The sequence below is a fragment of the Neomonachus schauinslandi genome, chromosome 4 (assembly GCF_002201575.2).
Source record: "Neomonachus schauinslandi chromosome 4, ASM220157v2, whole genome shotgun sequence".
Lineage (NCBI taxonomy): Eukaryota > Metazoa > Chordata > Mammalia > Carnivora > Phocidae > Neomonachus > Neomonachus schauinslandi.
In genome coordinates, this window is record NC_058406.1 from 46,419,639 (window position 1) to 46,441,701 (window position 22,063).

The 22,063-nt window shown below is 37.0% G+C and overlaps 1 protein-coding gene across 1 annotated transcript in view; it reads right to left on the reverse strand.

Annotated features, from left to right (window-relative positions):
- Positions 1-19,422, reverse strand: part of MYSM1 (Myb like, SWIRM and MPN domains 1) — a 36,957-nt gene extending 17,535 nt beyond the window's left edge. The window contains exons 1-8 of the mRNA XM_021683950.1: positions 19,352-19,422; positions 14,800-14,875; positions 13,206-13,276; positions 11,251-11,328; positions 11,135-11,158; positions 9,962-10,040; positions 6,658-6,756; positions 3,572-4,338 (exon numbers count right to left, since the gene is read on the reverse strand). Of these exons, the coding sequence (XP_021539625.1) occupies positions 3,572-4,338; positions 6,658-6,756; positions 9,962-10,040; positions 11,135-11,158; positions 11,251-11,328; positions 13,206-13,276; positions 14,800-14,875; positions 19,352-19,416 (1,259 nt within the window). The 5' untranslated portion in view covers positions 19,417-19,422. The remainder of the gene's footprint in view (positions 1-3,571; positions 4,339-6,657; positions 6,757-9,961; positions 10,041-11,134; positions 11,159-11,250; positions 11,329-13,205; positions 13,277-14,799; positions 14,876-19,351) is intronic.
- Positions 19,423-22,063: the final 2,641 nt, after the last annotated feature.

Sequence of the window (22,063 nt, forward strand, 5' to 3'; positions counted from 1 at the left end):
AGATACAGGTTAAGAGTAATGGAGAACTTACTCATAGTAGCAAACAATTACTGAACACTTACGCCAGTACTAATAGTTATACAACCTTAATCCTCATAACTCTACAAAGCAGCTTTTATTACTCTTACTTTAGAGATGAGAAAACAAGTCAGGGGGATTAAAGTACTTATTTATGGAAGTTAAAGTCAAGATTTTCATACGGACGTTATAAGCCAAGTATTCATATATATCATATAAAAGGTATTTATTTAATCTTTATTTTATTTTACAAACATTTATTTTGCATCCTACACACCAGGCACTGTTTTAGGCACTAAGGATCCAGAGATAAATATAAAGTTCCTGACCTTACATGCTGATAGAATATATATAATGAATTATATGTACATAAAATAAATAATATATATTATAATGGCAGGTAGCAACAAGTGCTAGGAAGAAAAAGTAAGAATAGGGGATAGAGTGAGAGAACTAGGTGCAGACTATTTTAGACAGGGTGTTCAGGGAAGGCCTGTCTAAGCAGAAACCAAATTTAAAATCATTAATTCTACAGACATTCAGGGAAGGCAAAAAGTTAACTTGTGATGTTGGAGGGGCACCTGGGTGGCTCAATCGGTTAAGCATCTGACTCTTGGTTTCCACTCAGGTCACCAAGATCTCAAGGTTGTGAGACTGAGTCTCACATTGGCCAGTGCTCAGCAGGGGGTCAGTCTGGGATTCTCTCCCTCTGCCTCTGTCCTTTCCCCCACTCACATGCGCTCTCTAAAATAAATAAATATAATCTTAGGGGAAAAAAAAGAAATTCCACTGAAAAGTTGAGGTTTCAGTGTTTTTTCACTTCAACTTCAGTGTGAAAGGAAACAAACTGCACAAATGAAGCCAAGAGAACAGGAATAAGCACAGTGTAACCAGCTACCAAAAATTTACAGGAATCTAAAAACTGTACTGATTCAATTAAAGATTACCCAAATCAAAAGTCTTTAAACAGAGCTCAGCACTAGCATGATGCTGAACAAACGGAAAGGCCTCTAGGGGCGCCTGGGTGACTCAGTCAGTTAGGCATCCGCCTTCAGCTCATGACCCCAGGGTCCTGGGATGGAGCCCCACGTTGCGCCCCCTGCTCAGCAGGGAGTCTTGCTTCTCCCTCCGTCCTCTACCTCTCCCTTCACTTGTGTGCACACTCTCTCTCTAATAAATAAAAAAAATCTTAAAAAAAAAAAAACGGTAAGTCCTCTAAAGATACCTATTCATGTTTCATTTGCACCATCTTTTCCCCTTAACAAATGTGCCTCTGTATTTGCTTAGAACAAGCATTGCCCTAAGCACTAGGGGTGTAACAATGAATAAAACAGACAAAAATCTGCCCATGTGAAGCCTGTATTATCATGGGGAAGGAGGAGTGAGGAAGGAGACAATACACAAATAACATAGTATTTTCAGTAGTAATAAGTTCTATGAAGATTAATAAAATACAGAGTAAGAGAGTGGGAGGCAGAGATGTGAGCTATTTTAGACAGGGTGGTCAGTGAAGTCCTCTAATTTCCCTGGAGCAGACCTGAAGGAGAGGACGAAGCACAATTCATCAAGATCTGGGGGGCAGAGTGGGGGAAGCATCCAAGGCAGAGTGAAAAGTCTGAGTGAAGGACCTGAGATGAAGTGTGAAAATAAGGAGTCAAGACTGCAAGACCCTGAAATCACCTTCCCCTAATGTGACCTGGAACAAGTTCCTTTTCCTCTCTGAACCTCATTTTTCTCATCTTAAAAGGAGGACAAGGTTGTCAAGAGGACTGGAGATTATTTAAATACATTTAAATACATTTGGTAGGCACTCAATAATGGTATTGGTTCCTATCTTAATAAAACATACCCCTAAACAGGGAGTCAGTTGCATGTGTTTCTATGGAAAGGATCTTTTAGCTACAAACAAATCTAGCAGGTCTTTCTTATTTTAAAACTTTACTCTTCTACTTTTTTTTTTAACACCACCTCCAGTCCCCTCTTCTATTTCTGAAGAGAATAGTTTTGAGTTCCTGTTCAAAACATTTCTTTCTGCTTTCATACTGTTTTGCTAAATCACTATATTGAAACAACATTTAACTGGTTTTATGAACTAAGGCAAATGTCATTAGGAAACTACTGCCATATAATTTATATCCTCAATATAAGTTATTCTGCCTTATTGAGAATCCAAAATTCAAGTAAGTGAAATTAATTAAAGCACCATTAGGTCACTCATTGATGATTCATAAAGATAAAAAAACTTTGAGATATTATTTTGTAGTCCTTCAATTTTGGCCATTCATCCTCTTATTTCCAAAAACAAAATTAGATACCCATAGAGATCTAATTTGATTGGTCTTCTTCCATAGTGTGAATGAACAGGCAATGTGAAATAATGGAGAGGGTGATGGACAGAGTCGAGACCTCCACATAGGTCCTTCTGTCAGTAGCTGGTTGTATAATTAAAGGCAGGCTCCTAAACCTCTCCTGGCCGCAGAATCTATCAAACACAGAAAATACCACCTGCCTATTCTATAGGACTGTTGTGAGGAATCAAACAACATAAAAAAGCTTTCCGTAACTGTAAAGCACTATGCAACTATCAGTTGTTCCTTATAATTCTTCTTTCATTTGATACCACCCTTACCCAGAAATTTTACTTTTAGCCATCTCAACCATCAGTCAGTCAAGAACAAGAACAAAAGTCCTTCATTTAGAATAGAGCTATCTTTAAAAGCCAAATTAATATTGTGTGGGCAATGAAGGTTACTGATGTAATAAGCCTGGTTATTTGTTTTGCTTGGACAATCTTCCTAAGTTACAGCAAAAGTCCTCTGTAATGGGATACACAATTCAGTATCTCCTGAAGCAGTAACAACAATTATGAATGTTTGATAATGTCTTAATTAAAATGTCATGAAAAATTCAAATTATCTGCAGAGCACTTACGCTAATAAGGTGGGAAGTTTTTTGGTTTGTGCCCTATCCAGTGCTAAATAATTCAAATTTTGACAATTTACAAGATAAACTTCACATATCAGAAAATTCCTGCATCCTGAAGCTGGATGAAGGGATTATTAACACATTATGTTACAAGATCAAAGCTGAAAGAAAGCATTTATAGCAATTTAGAATGGTTTCTGTAATCTAGCCACATTTAATGACAGAAATACCCTTCTGTCACCAAAATTTTCTTTTTGTACTTACAAGTACATGATAAACTAGGAAAGACATTCTCCCCCTTTTCTAGTACAGTAGTGTTTTCTGTATCTTCCTAACACTGTCCTAAGAAACTGCTTCTTAAAGCAAATTATCCTTTTAATCCAGGACCAAATACTCTTAATGAATAGACAGATGGGCTGAGATAGCTAGAGATAACAATATCTACCAAAGCTTTCAAAGAAAATTTCACTGTGAGAAATTTTAAGTCTTGCCTATTAAAATATATTCATATGTTCAAGCTCTCTGCATCACTAGCAATGTAAAACACTAAATTCTGCATAGGCCTAATTAAAATACTCTAGAGCATCGTAAGTTTTACAACAGTATCTAAAATATAATTCTTCCTTACCACTGATCCAAAATGTAATTCCTAATTTTCAAATAGCGTTCTGGTGTTTTAGCTTGGCGCCCCTCAAAGAACTCAGGAATTGCTTGTTTTTCTTCTTCTTGAACGGTATTTCTATCTATTTCTACTTCTTGTTCTGGTGGCTTCAGCTCTTCCTCCTCATGGCTCTCCTCCATTTGACAGGAAGAATGAAAAAGCACTTCAGTATCACTCAAGTCTTCCTGAACTTCACAAGGCTCTGGAGAAGGCAACGGCCTGGCAGCATCTATTATTCCATTTCCATCATGTTTTTCAGAGTTTTTCATCAGTTTATTACATTTCTGATCATTTAACTCAGCTGATTTTTTGTCACTAACGCTCTGTTTTTCAGTCCAAAATTTACTTCCTGAGCTTGAAAGTGCTTCCATTTCTCCCTGCTTTATATTCTGAAAATACTCCTTGGAAGATTCAGATACAGAATCTTCCTGGTTGGAAGCAATAAATTCCCCTTGACTGGTTTCATGACTTTTACTATTAGGAATGTTTAATAAGACATCATTGCTAGGATTCTTTTGGGGAGCTTGAGAAGTCAACTCATCTGCCTCATCTGTGATGTCTACTTCTTCATCATCAGATAACTTTTCAATTTTTATAGCATTCAAGTTGGGATCAGCACGTCCCCTTAAACCTGATGGTGTCCATGCCTTTGTGCCTTCATCTTCATTTTTAATCTGAGGGTCACTGCTGCTCTTCTCATTTGGTGTTTCCTTCTCTGGACCATCTAATTTTACCTTATTAAAAATCAAGATAAAACCCCCATATTAACATTTAAAAATTTAACCACTGGCACACATATAATAAATACTATATTATTAAACTGAGTACACATCAATGGTGTATTATACCTTTATTGTGCTTTTCTTCTAAGGATTTACAACTGCATTTTAAATGTAAAATGTCATCATTTCAAATTTCTATCACTACATTTGACTCATTCATGGTATTAATCAAATAATCATGACCTATGACCTTATACAACTGCTATTTGTTTTTCAGTATTGTTTAAAACAGGACTGTCTCAGATCAACCACAGAGAATGAACCAGCAACTGTCATACTAAGGTATTCTTTAAGATATTAAAATATTTTTAATGGCTAATTTCTTAGAATGTCAGATACCTCAGCTGATTATTTTTTATAATGCTAAACAGCCCATTATTTAAGGGAATCTATGTCACGTATCTTTATTTAGTAAATTAAATTCATTTTTCATTTAAATACAGATATAATAGAAACAAACTATTTTGCAAAGGTTCATTTAATGTAGCTCCAATATTATACAGCTTATAATTTAAGGCATGACATTATCTTCCATAGGTACTATTATAGGCATAAATATCTAGTCATGGAGAAGAAAATGACTATCAATGAATATAAATGATTTGAAATAAAATCTTCACATACACGGTTTTTGAAAAATTTTGTACGTGACTGGCATACCCAAGGGATGACAGCTCTTAAAAAGAGCTTACTTACGGATCCTGTATCACAACAGAATCCTAGGATCTAGTATTTGAGGTTAATTGGCTTATTATGTAGAGAAGAAAGGGTAGCAGGAGAGAAAAGGAGATTTGGACATATGACCTGGAATAGCCTTTAACAACCTTGCTATTTACTTGAAGTCTCTTGTTTTTACCTTCAAAATTCAGATAAGATTTCAAATTATATTTCATATGAATGTCTCTTTTAACATCATGATGTATCCTTTCACCCCAAGTCTTTGAGTAAAACTGACACCCCAAGATGCTCTGCATGTTCCAGTCTGAGAACCATGGGGACAGGAATAACCAAGTTAAGCTTTATTCTCTTCCAGAATACCTTAACCTTGCCAGGCTGCCTTGAAAATATGTTTGCTTGGTTAAAGGGGGAGCAGATGATTGATGTATAATGAATCCATTCCATTCTTTACTTCCTATACTCAAATGACACAAAGTTCTATAAATCTTGTATGCAGGATAAAACCCATTATTTGCATTGAAAGAAAATAGTGTATTTCACTTAAGACCCTGTCAAATTCTATATAATTATGTTCCCAGAACTCAAGCAGAGAACATATTAAAAATTACTAAATATCAAAACTACATGGTTGAACACAGCACAGATTACTAGAAAGATTAAAGAACTAGACCATAACTATGCTTTTCTGAACACTGCAACTTACTGAAGTTTTCATATAATTCCTCATAAAAATTATAAGTTTCATTGTTATTAAACAGATTTTAGCATCATGTTAGCATTTATGGTCCCTAAGCTCTAATCATTCCTAAAAACTACAATGCAAATCTTTGGACAGAAGTTCTGAGGCTACCGTGATGTCCCGGGTGCCTGCAGGAGGAGGCCCAGCAGAGAAGTAGGCTGGAGCCACAGACCGTGGAGTCCTGAGAATGTAGTGGAAGCTGCCGCCATGAGAATGGAGCAGGAACAAAACAGAGCAGGAGCCAGTCCAAGCTTCTGGAACATCCAGTGTCAATTTTCCTATGAGCTTTAAACCTCCAAGTAAAATCCAGAAACTTCCCCAGCCTCTCTTGCAGCAAGGACAGAGGTAAGCTCTGTGCCCAACATGGGGCTTGAACTCATGACCGCGAGATCAGGAGTAGCACGCTCTGCCAACTGAGCCAGTCAGGCACCCTAACAATGTGCATTTTCAAACACCATTCTAGAGCTCATGGGCTTATTTTTCTGGACCGGGTCTTGTACTCACATATTGAAAAGACTGGTTTTTAAGTCAAACTCTTCTCAGAATTTACAAATAGGCATCTTGCTAATAAAAGAAATAGTAATAAAAACAAAAAAAGCTACAATGCAAATCTTTAAAAAGAAAAGATATTTTCCAGGAAACAATGACCTCTAATCGCAATACTCAAAACACTTAAGCTATGCTTTGAGATTTTTGAGGATAAACATGTGTTGAGTACTTTATGATTATAAAATATTTTCACTATGAAAACTTTGAAAATTGACATTAATGCCCAAATTAAAGCACTATTTTTGCTTCCTAATTTTATTTATTGCAAATATTATTATTAACTAGGATATTTATATCCTGCTTACCTTATTTTTAAAGTACTGCCTGGCATAACTCTTAACTTGTAAAACAGTGCGACTTCCAATTAGCTTTGCAATTTTGGTCCACCTTCGGCCAAATTTAGCCTAGTTATCAAAATGGAAAAGAAATTGATTTTGATTAACTTACTCGTTAATAGTCCAAGCAACTGCACATTAAAAAAAAACCTAAAAGAACAACCCATCTTTATTTATTTTCTAAAGTACACAATGAAGCCACATATATAAGCTAAGACTCTTAAAAGCAAAGCCCATACTCTTTTGGATTCTCGACGTCTGAAAACTGACCAAAATGATTTAGGAATTAGTTTTCTTTTTACAGCTATCTAAATGAAGATCCACAACTTTTATGGATTCCTAACCGTATGTATTCATATTGCACATTACGATGTTCCAAATCTAAAAAAACAAGTGCCTGAAAAAGAGGCAGGTTCCATTTTCCATTTATAGAATCAACTGATTACATTCTGACACTAATTTCAAAATATCTTTTTTTACCCAGATTCCATCTGGCACAATATCCATTACCTGTCCCATAGCAGATACTTTTACTCTACACAGGTATCACAGAAAACCGACTTCGAAGAACAAATGAATCACAAATGAAGCAACCTGCAACCAACACCTTCCTATACCCCTGTACTGTTAAAGGCTTATGCCCGCTAATTGACAAAGCTGTGGTGGGGAAAAAACTGAAACCCTGAGGGAGCTCTGGTGTTTTCTGAAGTATAGAAAGGAATGCAATATAATTTTAAAGCTAAAAGGAATTTTTGGGTATCAAGTCTACTATTTGATACATAAATCTTCACCATATCTCCACAACTCAGGGAAGCTGATCCCAGGGCCAGATTTACACGACAGGTTATGACATTTACAGGTTACAGTGGCAAATCATCTTCAAAACCTGACCCAAATGATAAATTAATTATATACTTATTTCTGAGATTCATGAGAATATCTGACATGAGAACAATTTCTTAAAACTGAAAGCATTTCTAGGAAAATTCTTAGTAAATATAAATTAATTAAGATTGTTATTAACTAACACCTAGCTAAGATCAACTTACTGAACAATTATATTCATTGTGGGATGAAGGCAAATGAGTAACTTCATAGGATGGAGCACTTTTGGACACATCAAAGATCTGGACAAAGTATAACCAGTTGGGATTGTAGGGGCTTGAGCATTATGAAAATTGGAGCGGGTACACTAACAAGAGGAGCAAAGAAAACACTCACCAATTTCAAAATAGAGCAAAGAGACAATTCTATGCCCAAAAGGGAAGGAAAAATTTTCCTTCATCATTCGGTACCAGATAATTCCTTTCTCTAAAGCCTGAGAGAACTCAGTGTATAAGCAAAATATATCAGTAAGTTAAAAAGGCTGGGAATACACATATGATCTCACTGATATGAGGAATTCATCTCAGGAAACAAACTGAGGGTTGCTGGAGTGGTGGGGGGTGGGAGGGATCGGGTGACTGGGTGATAGACATTGGGGAGGGTATGTGCTATGGTGAGCACTGTGAATTGTGTTAAGACTGTTGAATCACAGACCTGTACCTCTGAAGCAAATAATACATTATATGTTAAAAAAAAAAAAAGAAGGTAGTAGGAAGGGAAAAATGAAGGGGGGGAAATTGGAGGGGCAGACGAACCATGAGAGACTATGGACTCTTGAGAAACAAACTGAGGGTTCTAGAGGGGAGGGGGTGGGGGGATGGGTTAGCCCAGTGACGGGTATTAAAGAGGGCACGTATTGAATGGAGCACTGGGTGTTATACGCAAACAATGAATCATGGAACACTACATCAAAAACTAATGATGTAATGTATGGTGATTAACATAACATAATAAAATTTAAAAATTAAAAAAAAAAAGGCTGGAAATACAACCAACAGTTCCTTCTAGTTTTGTGGGAAAACATTCTAGGTTTAAGATATCTGTTTATGTATAGATACCTACATATGTATATAAATAAATACATATTGGCATATACAGGGACAAATATCTTTGGAAGGACACACAGAGAACAGATAACAATGGTTACCTGAGGCAAAGAGAACTGAAGGCACAGACTGGAATGACAGGGAGACTTAACACCTATAACTTTAAATACCCTTTGAAGTTTGATGCATGCAGACGTAGCCCCATCATTCCAAGTGTCAACAATAACCTAAAAATTCACAACCCACTTTTGTGTGTGTGTACACACACACACACACACACACAGATAGCCTTTGGTAAGGGGCAAAACACCATAGTAGTAAGCAATCTTAAGTAAGTGACTGGTTAATTAAAGTTAGGTTATAAAAATGACAATCATGCAACAGAATGAAATACCAATATAAAAAACATCAACAGTACAGGAGAAAAACCTGAGGAGGAGATAAAACCTTCAAGATAGTTTATTTATATAAAGACATCACAGAATATATAGATGTCATGGTGATATCTATAAAAATACAAATACATTTTATTTCCCATCATCTGTAAGAAATGTTAACAATGACATTTCAATTTGCATTCATAAAACCCACATAAATATTATATAAATATCCTATATGTAATATATAAATTATATGTAATTTCAAAATTAATTAGTGTAATACTGGGTAACATGTACCTTATAGGAAAAGATATAACCTACTCCTAATAATTAGAAAAAAAAATTCTGAATATTTTCTTAAAAGTTTCTTCATATTAATAGGAGAATTTTCAGAATTACAAACGGGCGCACGTTTTTTTTTTCTATTACATAACTTATGGATATTTAAATAGATCTCAGTGAAACATTCATGCAAAAGAAATGTTTCTGGTTTTCAACTATATCCACTAAAAAAATATTCAGACTGTGTGCACAATGCCAAATATCTGAATAAAAAAGAACTCAGCTGATTATGCAGACAGTTCCAAATATCAAGGGTTTTTTTTCTGTTGTTTTTGGGGGTTTTTTTTCCAAGAGAAAACATCAGATAACTAAATAATTTTGCCTTTTAATCCAGGTAGTTGATGTATACAGACAGAGCTTAATATCTTGGGTTTTATTATTCCCAAAAAAGGGGGAGGGGATGAAAATTATCTAAAATATTGATCCAAATGTATTTTAATCTTTTAGTAACTTAGATATGAGTTAAAAGGAATTCTCTTGTACTACAAACATCATTACTACAGAAAAACTGAAGATGTGATCATTACAAGAAATTTCTGGTCTCCACAAATTAACCTTATAATTCTATCAATACTGGCTTCTAGAATTATTTTACTATAAATTAAAAATTGCTCTATTTACCAGCCCTTGTTCAAACAGCTCTTTTTCTTCTATCTTCCACTTTACTGAGTAACTGGCTGTTTTTGTAGGAGAGTGTGCCCTGAGGGGAAAAAAAGGAATTGCAAAAAAAAAGTCTGAAATGGAACATTCCGTATTTATGCAGCTAAAGGTTATAGATAGCCATAGGCTGAATTCAATACTGTGAGTCTAAGAGTTAAAAAAGAAGAAAAGGCTGCAGCCTCTACCTGGGGGACAGATTTACCCTGTCTTGTATACTTCTCTAGCTCAGGATGATAGGAGCCCCAAATGACATAATCCTTGGGTCTGAGTGAAGATAACACTAAAAGACATCAAAGGAAGTCAATGTGATAACAAACAAATAGGCTTCCTTAGACTGGACACAACGCGGCAGATGTTAATACATTTCCAAATCCTGAAAGGCATGTTAAGTGTTTAAGTTGGCTCCAGAAATATTACCTGATTCTTCCGTATAATCTATGTTAAATATCAAGCCAAAAAAGAAGTAAAGAAACTATGGCATTATGTTTATTACTTTTGAAATGCAGTCCTTATGAAATTAAAATAGTGATGAAGCTCATTAATTTAATTCAAGCAAACCATTACTCTTCTCATTAACTTGTTTACTGTTATTTATTCAGCAAAATGCAAAAGCCAAAGTCTGCCCGCTGCTCAAACCCTTGGCAATGGTAAATCTGTAAGTCTACCCTTTGAAGGATCATAAACATGAAAGTTTATTAACACTAAATAACATCAAATTTTCTTCAATTATAGGGAAAGGATATTTATAAAATAGTTAATACTTGATTTCTCTAGATAATTTTTGAAAGCCACAAATTCAAATTAAATTTGTTTGAAATGAGTGAAAATTAACTGACAAGGTAATAGAAATCAAGCCAATTCCTAATATATTAGATAGCAGCTTTAAAAAATTTCCCCACAAATCCTTAGGAAGCCATCTTTTCCATAATCCAGTGGAATAGCTTATATAGGACCACAAAAGAAATTCTGACATATAAATAATGTCATAAAATTATCTTGTGGCATTCCAACAACTGTATAAGAAATTTTGATTTTATATTTTTGTACAACCCAAGGTCAAGAGTTTTTCCACAGGCCAACTATAATTTTTTAATTCTCCTATAATTTTAAAATATAAAACATATAAGTACATACATGATTTTTGCTGTTTTCTGTAGACTGCACCACATGAAAAAGAAAATAAGGAAACTTGTGAACAAGTTTTTAAAAATATAGTTCAGACTTCTAAAAGTATTAAAAATTGATTTTACCTCTTCATGTATTTTTTATCATCTTCCTTTTGATCAAGCCAGAATTTTTCTGGAAGTGATTTTTTAGATAAGTAATACCTGTGTAATTATTAAAGAAACTTTTAAAATAATAATTAAATCCTATCATTTTTATGTGACTTATATTAAGTAGGCACTCACATCCATGAAAATCATACTTGAATCCTAGCTAAACTAATTCTTCTTAAAACCTTTTCCAGATCTGCAAAAATTATGATAAAAATATTTACACCTCACATGGCTGTTATATGGATTAAATATTACAGGTGAAATCACATGAACACAGCACAGAATGTGTGCTACATAAATGTTAGCTTTTCCTATATTCCCTACTAGAAATGGTTAAAAGAAATAGTCTGTGTTTCATTTAAATCATTTTTCCTAAAACATGGGGAATGTAGTAGATGAACTTGATTGGCTGTCCAGGATTAACTGGGGAGTATGTTTTCCTAGTTCTAAAGGTAATAGAGTTCAGGGTGTTCCCTACATTAATATAAATAACTCAGGTCAAATCTACCACGGAGCTTCCCTCTCCCAACTTCTTAAAACTAGCCTACTGCAATGCTCTTTAATTAGTCTCACATGTTCTTCCCTTAACAAATATTGACTATATATTGTGTATGTCAGATAATATGCTATGTACGAGGAGCTGAGGACAAAGATATAAGAAAACATCCCTGTCCTCTAAGAGCTCACAAAGCTCTTACTTCATTATTTCTGATTCTAAATCTGGAAGTGAACCCGTTACTACCTAAGTATTCATTAGTTGAGACTTGCACTGTTCAATGTATTCGCCAATACCACATGTAAACAAAGAATGTAAAATACCTCAATAATGTCTATCAATTAAATGTTGAAATATTATTTTAAATATACTGGGTTAAATAAAATATCTTATTAAAATTAATTCCACCTGTTTTAAATGTGGCTACCAGAAAATTTTAAATGATATAGGAGTCTTGCACTATTTTTCTATTGAAAAGCAGGCTATAGCTGTATGTTTGGGGAAAGAGAGTAAGAAAGCCTTTAAAAAGAGTTAACCTGTGACAAAGGTACACAGACACTCTGAAATCAACATAGCAATAACTGGGAATAAAGGGAACAGAGAAATTCTGGCTTAAAAAGGAGGTAGAGAGCCATAAAATACAGATGAGAGAGCTAAAATAAACCACTATTTATTAGAGTATTACTAATAATCTTTAAAAAAAATCATAAAATCAGAAATCATTTTGTTCAATCCTTTCATTTTATATACAAGAAAATGGAATCCCAAAGAGGTTAAGTTGCCATCATCAAACAGATGAAAGAAACAAGGACAAGAAGCTAGTGATTAAACTGTGGATAAATTGTGTCCCTGGGTAAATTAACCATCTCTGGGATTTAGCTTCTATAACTGTAGATGGAGGCTCAGACTAAATGATCTTGGATATGGACTAAAGGTTCTCACTGATTTAAAACATTCTATAATTTCTACTCAACATTCAGACAGTATAGAGGTGGCTGAAAAAAGAAACTCAAACATATTGAGTTAGATCTTAGACTGTGCAGTAAAACAGAAACAGAGGAATAAAATGCTTTTTTCATAGGTAGCTAACACATTATGTAATTGCAGTCTGGGGCCAAATAAGGCCCATCTAGTAAGAACAATGATCTCTTTTTTTTTTTTAAAGATTTTATTTATTTGAGACAGAGAGAATGAGAGAGAGAAAGCACATGAGAGGGGTGAGGGTCCGAGGGAGAAGCAGGCTCCCCGCCGAGCAGGGAGCCCGATGCGGGACTCGATCCCGGGACTCCAGGATCATGACCTGAGCCGAAGGCAGTCGCCTAACCAACTGAGCCACCCAGGCGCCCAGAACAATGATCTCTTTTATAAGTCTTGCACTTAATAGATTTTTCACCCTGAAATCTTTACTTTCCTCATAATCATTAAAGGATACTCTTCTTCCAACAACATCTTCTCAATGACAGCTCTGTTCTCTTCACTGATGGTGCTATCCAGAGTCCAAGGCTATTAAAAAAGAATGTATATTTTTTTATTTACTGCTTTTTGAAATTATCTTCTATGTTTTATCAAATGAAATACATGATACAATGATTATGAATAATAAAGCTACCATTTACTATGCCCAGACATATCTGATTGCCAGGATAACACTGTGGGACAGGGGTTATTGCTTCACCGATGCAGCCATAGCACGGCAAGTGTTTCAAGGGGAGGAGGAGAGACTTGACACACAAGACTGCTGGATTCCAAGGCTCAGGCTCCTACCCACGATAAAGTCATAATGGCTAGCATGTATGAAATCTATCAGGTAGCAAGCATGTTGCTAGATATTTCACCTATTTCCAAAACTCACCACACTTCTTTTTCCCTTTAAGCCACAATCTCTCCTTAAATGATCATACTCATTTTCAACTCTCAAAACTTAAAAATTTTCAGCTCAGGTGTCTTCTCTAAGCTCTATCTAGACTGTTTTTTCCAATTGCCCACTCCTCCATGTCCACTTGGATATCCAGTAGGCTTCTCAAAGTTAACATATTCAAAACTCACTAACACATACCTTCACCTGTTTCTCCCTGTGCTTCCACCTTTGTAAATAGCATTATGAGTCACCTAGTTATTCCACCTAGAAACCTAGGAATCATCTGGATTCCTCCCTTTTTTCTCAATCCTATATCCAATCTACCAAGCAATTCTACATCCAAAATATAATTAAAATCTATCCATCTCTGCCAAAACCTCTGGCCAATCTACCACCAACTCTTGCTTAGATTACCACAAATGTTTCCTAACTGGACTCTTTGATTCTGCTCTTGCTTCATACAAGCATGACAGAGCTCTGGTCTGCCTCTCCAACCCTGTCACAGCTGCCACTCCCCACTTTCCCACTATATTCTAGACACTGGCTTTCAAACAGAGCCTTTGTGCTGCTATTCCTTCTGCCTAGAATGTTTTTCCTCAGCTTTTCACATATCTACTCCTCTCTATTACTTTTCAACTGAACTGTCACCTTCTATTTCCCTCAATGACAACTTTATCTAAAATAGGTTCCCCACCCTGTTACTCTGAGCCAGCATCTTGGGTTCTTCATGGTCTATACTTAATTTGTCTACCTGACTCCCTTTTAGCATATAAGCAACTTGAGAGCAAGACTATGTCTGTCTCGATTGTAGCTGTATCCCCCAAACCTGGGTCCAGCATCTGACGCACAGTAAGAATTCAATAAATAATCACTAAATGAAAGAAATGAACCCTGCAATGATCCCCGTCTTTTAGATGAAGAAACAAAGGTTCACAAATCTGATAAGTCGTAGAGCAAGGATTTGTACCTAAATCTAGCTGGCTCCAAAGCTGTTTCCCAACAGACCATTTCAAAGTCAAAAGAAATAAGTTTCTTTTATTTTTAAAGTAAGAAAAATGTTTCCAGTATATTACCTCTGTAACTGCTGAGAACTAGCACCAAGTAAAAAAGAGGTACTCCAGGCAATAAGTAATAGCTTATGCACCTGATATTTTCATAAAATACTTACAATAAGACCATTCTCAGTTCTCCACGATGAATCAAGATAGTGATCTTGTAAAGCAGATGCTGTATTTTCATCACTTCTGTAATAATTAAGAAAATGGGTAAAAAGTGGTATTATACCAATTAATAAATAGCATTCACACAACACAGGAACTGGCAGGGTATGGATGTTAAGCAAATGTTTCATTTCCTTCTTCCCTTAACAGACTTAACATTGCAGAAATGCCTACTCTATCTCTTTAACCTATGGAATATAGAGTAGCTTTAAGCCACCCTTTTTAGCTCACCCTATCTCAACTGCAACCAGCCAGTCTGTTCACTTCTTTTGTTCCCCAAGAATAAATAACTTCATGAGGAAAAAAATACCCCAAAGCAGCAACCACACATGCTCTACAGCCATGAACCAACACTTCAGAGCTTTTTTGATGAGCATCCATATGTATATAGGAATTCCACTTTATAATCAATTCTTTTAGTTATATCTAAAGCATAAAAGCCATCAATAACAGCAATGCCCTCAAAATGAAAAAAAAAAAAAATAGATCGAAGAGTCAAATTGGAAAATACTCGACAGTAAAGTAAAAAGAAAATCTGATGTTTTAATAACAATTTGTCTAATAAAAAAATTAACTTGGGTTATTTGGGGGCCTTTTCTATGTCCATGGGGGATTAAACTTTGTTAATTCTCGTTCTTTTCACTGAACTAATAAAAACTCTCTAAAGTCACGCTGCTCACTACCCACATAAAAAAGCTGAATAATTAAGTTTTGGAAGGCTGAATTAATGATATAAATTCAATATTTGCTTTTTTATATCTTGAAGTTATAAAGTTTCCTAGAAAATTACTGACTTTTCCCAGACCTAGTCTAGTGGTAAGAATTTTGTACCTCTTAGACTGCAAAAAGGTTTATACTTTTGAATCTTCAATTAGTTCTACAGTGGTTATAATAAATTGTGGACTATCTACAATAAACTAAAAGCAGTAATTTCTCTCAGCTGCTGATGGCAAAAAGCTTTTAATTCATGTGTTAACTCTGATTTGGTAGAGGCTGCCAGGAATGCTAAATAAAGGATTCTGAGACTTGCATAGGCAGAAGGAAACCTTTGCTTATGGAGAGGTCTGCCAAGAGTGCAGAGGGGGACTAGTACCACTTCAGGTATGTTTTGTTTTGTTTTGTTTTAAGATTTTATTTATTTACTTGAGTGGGGGTGGGAACACAGACGGAGAGGAAGAGGCTGACTCCCTGCTGAGCAGAGAGCCCGACATGGGTCTTGATTCCAGGACCCCAAGATCATGACCTAAGCAGAAGGCAGACACTTAACTGACTGAGCCACCTGGGCACCTCTCACTTCGGGTTTAATGTCTTTTTATAGTGTTCCTCAATAAGGATTAGCAACTTCCACACCTCTGGTGTATGCATCTGGACACCTACCTGAATCTCCACAGGCGGCATAAATTAACATGTTTAAACCTTAGCTGAGAAATTCCTCTCAAATCTGCTACTCTTCCATTGTTCCCCATCTCAGACAAAGGATATGCATCCCCCTAGCTGCCCAAGCCAGAAATGTGGGCCTGCCCTTATTTTCCTCACAATGTACATTCAATTGGTTGCCAATTCTGTGGCTTCCTCAATTTTCAAATCCAGTCCTTCCACTATATCCATGCTGACCTCTGAAGTCCTGTAGTTTCAGAGCCACTTTTCCAAGATAAAGCTAACATGCCATCCACTTTCCCTTCTTTATCTTTTTCCACTTACCCCCATCTGGCCCATTATAAGTTTTACTGTGTCTTACCCAATAAGAATGTTAGTTCTATGAGAGCAAGGAGTAAGTTTGATAACTGCTATATACCCAGGCCTTGGCACAGAAAAGGTGCTCATCAACATTTGTTTAATGATTAAATGAACAAGGTAGGTGGGACATGGATCATCCAGGTCTGTAGGAGGAATGAGGATTTTCTCATAAAGCAAATCGGGGATTGAAGGGAATAACATGATGAGATTTGGATGTAAGAAAGGCTGGTCTAACTTCAGTAAAGAATAGAAGGGGGCCAAAGAGATAAGGAGCAGTTAAGAGGAAGTGATTATATAAATACTAGAGAGGTGACAGTAACTTAGACCCAGGGAACAAGCAGTGTGAACAGGAAGAAGTGAATACATTTGAGAGGATACTTAGAATCAATAGACCTTTAGCAACTTATAGAAGGGGTGGAAGGAGAGAGGTAAGGAAAAGGGATAAAGTCTCTATCTGTGCCTTGAGTTACTGGGTGGATGGTGCCATCTATTGAACTAGGGAACTTGAAGGCAGATGGCAGGTGTGGTGGGAAGTTTATAAGCTGAGACTGAGGTGCTTGTGGAACATCCAAGAACAGATAGATTCAGAGAATTAGATAAATGGATCTAAAGCTCAGGAGAGAGATTTGGGTTGGTGAAAGATATGGAAAACATCAGTATGTATTAGGTGGAATTTTAGGAAACTGCCATTTTTCTTATGGTCAAAATGGTTGAACATTGGCAAAATTGTATATGATCCAGCCTAACAGACAAATTTAAATCTTGAGAGATGGTATAACCAGGGACTGTGTGGTTAGTTAGAAGTCTTATGACAAACCCCTTGGAACACGGATTTAAAGGACAAGCAGGAGAAAAGGAAGATGAGGAGGAAAGGTAGAAGTGAAAGGGAAACCAAAGTTTCAATGCCACCTTCTAACTTTGGTACCTAGAACTTAGCAAGTACTTAAAAGTGTGCTTTCAGTTAATCCTCAACGTTTCCACAGATGTTATCATTAGCTCTACCTACACACACTTCAGGGGGCACCATTCACCAGAATATAATGTTAATGATGCTCCTTGGAGTTGGGTAAGGCAAAGGCTCTGACCATCAGGAACCAATAACCTTTGTAATCCAGCTTGCATGAGTGTTAGATGATCATAGGTATCACCTGTAGACCTAAGGCTTGAGTACAATAGTAAGAGAAAGGAAAGAAAAAGAGAAGGCAAAAAAAAAAAAATTAAACACGATCAGAAAAATAAAGAAGAACCTATGGAAAAGGGGCAGAGCCAATGCTCGCAGATGATCTTCTGTGTTTCCAAAGCCAACTCACTTCTCTCTGGACTCCAGGTAAGCATCCCTGCCTACTTAACACACACTTATTGTGAAAAGTAAATTAAATCATGCATGTAAGAGCACTTAGTCAAGATTAACTTGGTAACTTGATCTACACAAATGTGAACAACGATTGTTAATAAAAGTTCCCTACTCATCTGTATAGCTTTGGACTGCTTTGTCTAAAGGTCTGGGAGAGAATGACTAAATGAATTTAATTACTCCTCACATTTTTATAGTGCTTTAGAGCTCAGTAGAACTTTAAACCCACTATCTTAATCCCTCAGGGCAGGGTGGGTACTGTTCTCCATAATTTACAGAGTCCCTAACATTAGGTTGGACTGTATGAAATTGCCATTTTGTAAGTTAAAAATGGTCTAAGATTGGCAATTCCACATGGTTCATTCAACCTAACAGACTTCTAAAGAGGTTGTTCATATTTATAAGCACCATAACTGGCTAAGTTTAGAACTAAGGTCTTTTGATTCCTGACCAGTCTAGGCCTCTTCCAATTCTAAAAGGTGACTGGGGAAGCACGTTTTAAAAATAGTAGGTATCAATTTCTTATTTGGAAAGCAAGCAGTCAAAGGGCTAGATCTCTCAAACTGGAGGATGCTGCCTGAAACCACACTGGCCTGTTCTGCAGGAATCTGTATTAAATAAACTGTGACCCCTCACTAGGTCTTCACAATAATCTCCACGAGGGTAAGGAGATGGTGAAAAACAGAACATTTACCTAGCTCCTACTGTATGCTATAGCACATCCCATAATTACTTCATTTGATGTTCACAATAACCATGACTGTCAGTTTTCTATGAGCGGTCTGAAGCTCAGGTAAATTACCTGTCTGATCCAAGGTCACACTGCTAGTAACGGACAAGGCCGGCCAATGCTGGAGAACCCAGAGCTGTCCAACTCTAAAGTCCTGTCCCTTTCCTTTAAGTCAAGCTGACTCTCAGGAAGTTTTTCACAACTAACCCCATGTGGAATAAGAAACCTGTCAGTAGGGATGAAACGACACGCCCAAGGTCACACGGCTTACAAGCGATGGAACAAGGATCCCTGAGCTCAGGTCCGTTCAGAGGCCGCTCTTGTTCTAGTTACTGTCCGGAGGGGGCAAAGGGGAGGGGGATTCTGGGGTTGAGATTATCGAAGAAGGAATCTAATTGTTGGATAGAGTGCAATGTGCTCGGCGAAGTCGGCGCCCTCAGAACATCCCGGTAAAAGGTGAAACAGCCATCCGACACCAGCCTCGGATACCTACGCCCCCTGGACTCAGGAGTAGCTTACAACAGGATGGGCGCGGCACCTCCCCGGCCACCAGGAGACCCTGGCCCAGCGGATGTGCTTCCTCTCCCCTGTTCCTTGCTGAACCCGCAGCCTTTCCAAGGTACTTTCCTCGCACCCGTGCTCCTCCCCATCCCTGTGAGACTCGGTCTCTACGCCTCACCCTGGCTGTGCGGCGGCTGGCACCACGTCCCCTTCGATATCCACATCAGCTTCTTCAGCCGCCATGATGGGACCTAATCCCATCCGTCCTCCCGAGAGATCCCGCGAGAGGTGGAAGACTTGGGGGCGGGGTCGCATGAGTCACGGGGCGGAGTTGAAGCCTAGTACAGCCCCTTCCGCGAGGGGGAGGCGGGGCTTTCCGAGAAAAGATCACAGCGGTCTTCAGAGGCTTGGTGCTTTGGACTTTTGTTGGTATGTAAAGACCTTGGGAAGTTTCCCGGGCTTGGGCTTTGACGAGATCGTGCTCTTGGACAGATTCTTGGCTCTTCACTTCTCTCATTGATAAAATGGGGATAATGGTAAATATCTACCTGCAGTGCTGAAAAGATCAAAGCCAGACCTGCTTTGGACTGAAAGGTGGCTGGTTTTCTTTTTTCTTTCTTTCTTTCTTTCTTTCTTTCTTTGCTTTCTTTTCTTTTTCTTTCTTTCTTTCTCTCTTCCTTCCTTCCTTCCTTCCTTCATGTTTTAAGGAAGGAAAAGGATCATTCAGCGATTATGTGAAGTACTAAACAATTTCTATTTTAAAATTCAAAAAACATTTAAGTATGTGACTTACTTCAGGAGATCTTTGCAATTAATTAAAAATTCACTCTCATGACCTTTGATCTTTACAATAACCCAGTGAGGACTGTTATCATCAGTCACACTTTACAGATGAGGAAACTGAGGCTCAGAAAACTGAAATGACTATCAAAGGATATATAGCTAGTCAAAGAACTGGGACCAGAATCCGGGTCTTTTGCCTGTACTGAGTGCTCACCCTCTACAAATCATGTTGGCAGGATAAACACCATTTCTCTCAAAGAATTTATGACTTCTCAAGAAATTAGATATTGGCCTTGAGTAGCATATACTAGCATTTATTGCTCACATTATTGCAACTGTTCATTCACTTGTCTGCCTCCACCGTGAGACTGTGAATTCTTTAAGGACAAAGGCTCTGTCTGCTAGTCCTTATACTAGTCCTCATTCCAGCAACATTCAGCATGGTGTCTGACACGTCAGAGGTGCTTAATAAATATTGAACTGATGAATGAATGAAACAATTTAAGTGTGCTCATACAGGCTTCTGTCTCAGGCAGCCTTTCCAGTGTTATACCTCCTCACATCACTTTTTGCTAAATTATACAAAGAACAGAGGACAAAATGACGCAATTTAACTGAGATATCTATACAATTTCATAGTATGTTCAGACGAGATCAAATGCGTTCAGGGTGGTATGGCCGTAGACTCATAGTATGTTCAAAGGAGTTTTCAAGTGATCATATGTTTAGATTTTTCCCACCAAAATGAACTTTCATAAATTCCTAGTCCCTTTAAATTTATTTATAATACCTAACAAAAATTTAATTCATGATGGTGCTCTGCTTTCCATAAACAAACTGAATGAATGTCAGAATAATTTTAGAGCAGAAAGGGAGGAAGATGAATTACAAACAGAGAGGATGGGTCAGGGCTAATATGAGCACCTGTCATATCCTGGATATTATATAAGGTAGAATCCCTTTTGGACCTCCCAAGAATCATGCAAGGTAAGTATTAGCAACCCACCCCATCCCACATTTTAGAGGTAAGGAAACCAAAATTCAGAAAGTTACAGTTAGATAGCTGAGTACTAGAGGTGCGATTCCAACCCAAGTCTTTATTCCTCTATACTTACTCTATTATATTTTAATTCACAACAAAAGGAATAGGGTCTTTCGCAATACTACATGAATTGGTATTTTCTCATTTGGTGTAAGAGTAAATCATAATCAGATAATTTTCTGATTTCTTTGAGGTGCTTAAATCTAGAAATAAGTAGAAAGTGTATTTCAAAGGTTGGAAACTTATATTGGGTTTACAAATTCCTTCTCGGTCCCCCATTAATACACTTTATTTCCTTCATTGATCCTAAAACAGAATTTGCAAGAGGTGCCATACCTGTAAATCCTCACGGATGTTGTTAGAGGAACATTCAGTCAAGAAAGTGTCTGACTCACATTTTAACTGCACTGTGTATGAATCCACTGGAGAGGCAGTTTATTCATTTCATTTCTCCCTATTTCTGGTGAAAAAAGGTCACTGCATTTTTATTGAAAAAGCAAAGTATAATTGCAATATTAATCCATAAAAAGCTGGCATGTTAGCGTTCATGCTAATTAGCTCAGATTTGTAAAGTGCTTTAAAAGCAGGAACTGTCACACAACTGCTCACTAATGTTATTGTTACATTATGATCCAAACTGTCAGCTAAATGATTGCCAGGGATTCAAGAGTTCCCATTTTAAAAATAAAATGGCCAGTGAGCGGGGAGGAAAACCACTTTTATCTATGCAGAAGTGAGATAATAGATGAATGCAGACATAGACTTAGGGGCTACACTTGGCATGCATTGGCTGTGGCTTGAATTGTTCCAGGAAAACAAGCTGCATTTTATTTTATTTTCCCTCCCCAGTTCCCTGAAATCACATAAGGTAGCTACTGAAAAAGCTGTTCTCAATATGTTGTAAGGAATGTCTGCCAATGCACTTCTTACATTTTAATTACAGTAATGCTACATCCATCTGACATTATGCGGAAGGGAAAGAAAAGATGCCAACATTAATGAGCTCCTACTGTGTGCCAGGCATTTTACAGACTACTTCTTTACAGCCCTTTGAGGTAAGGGATT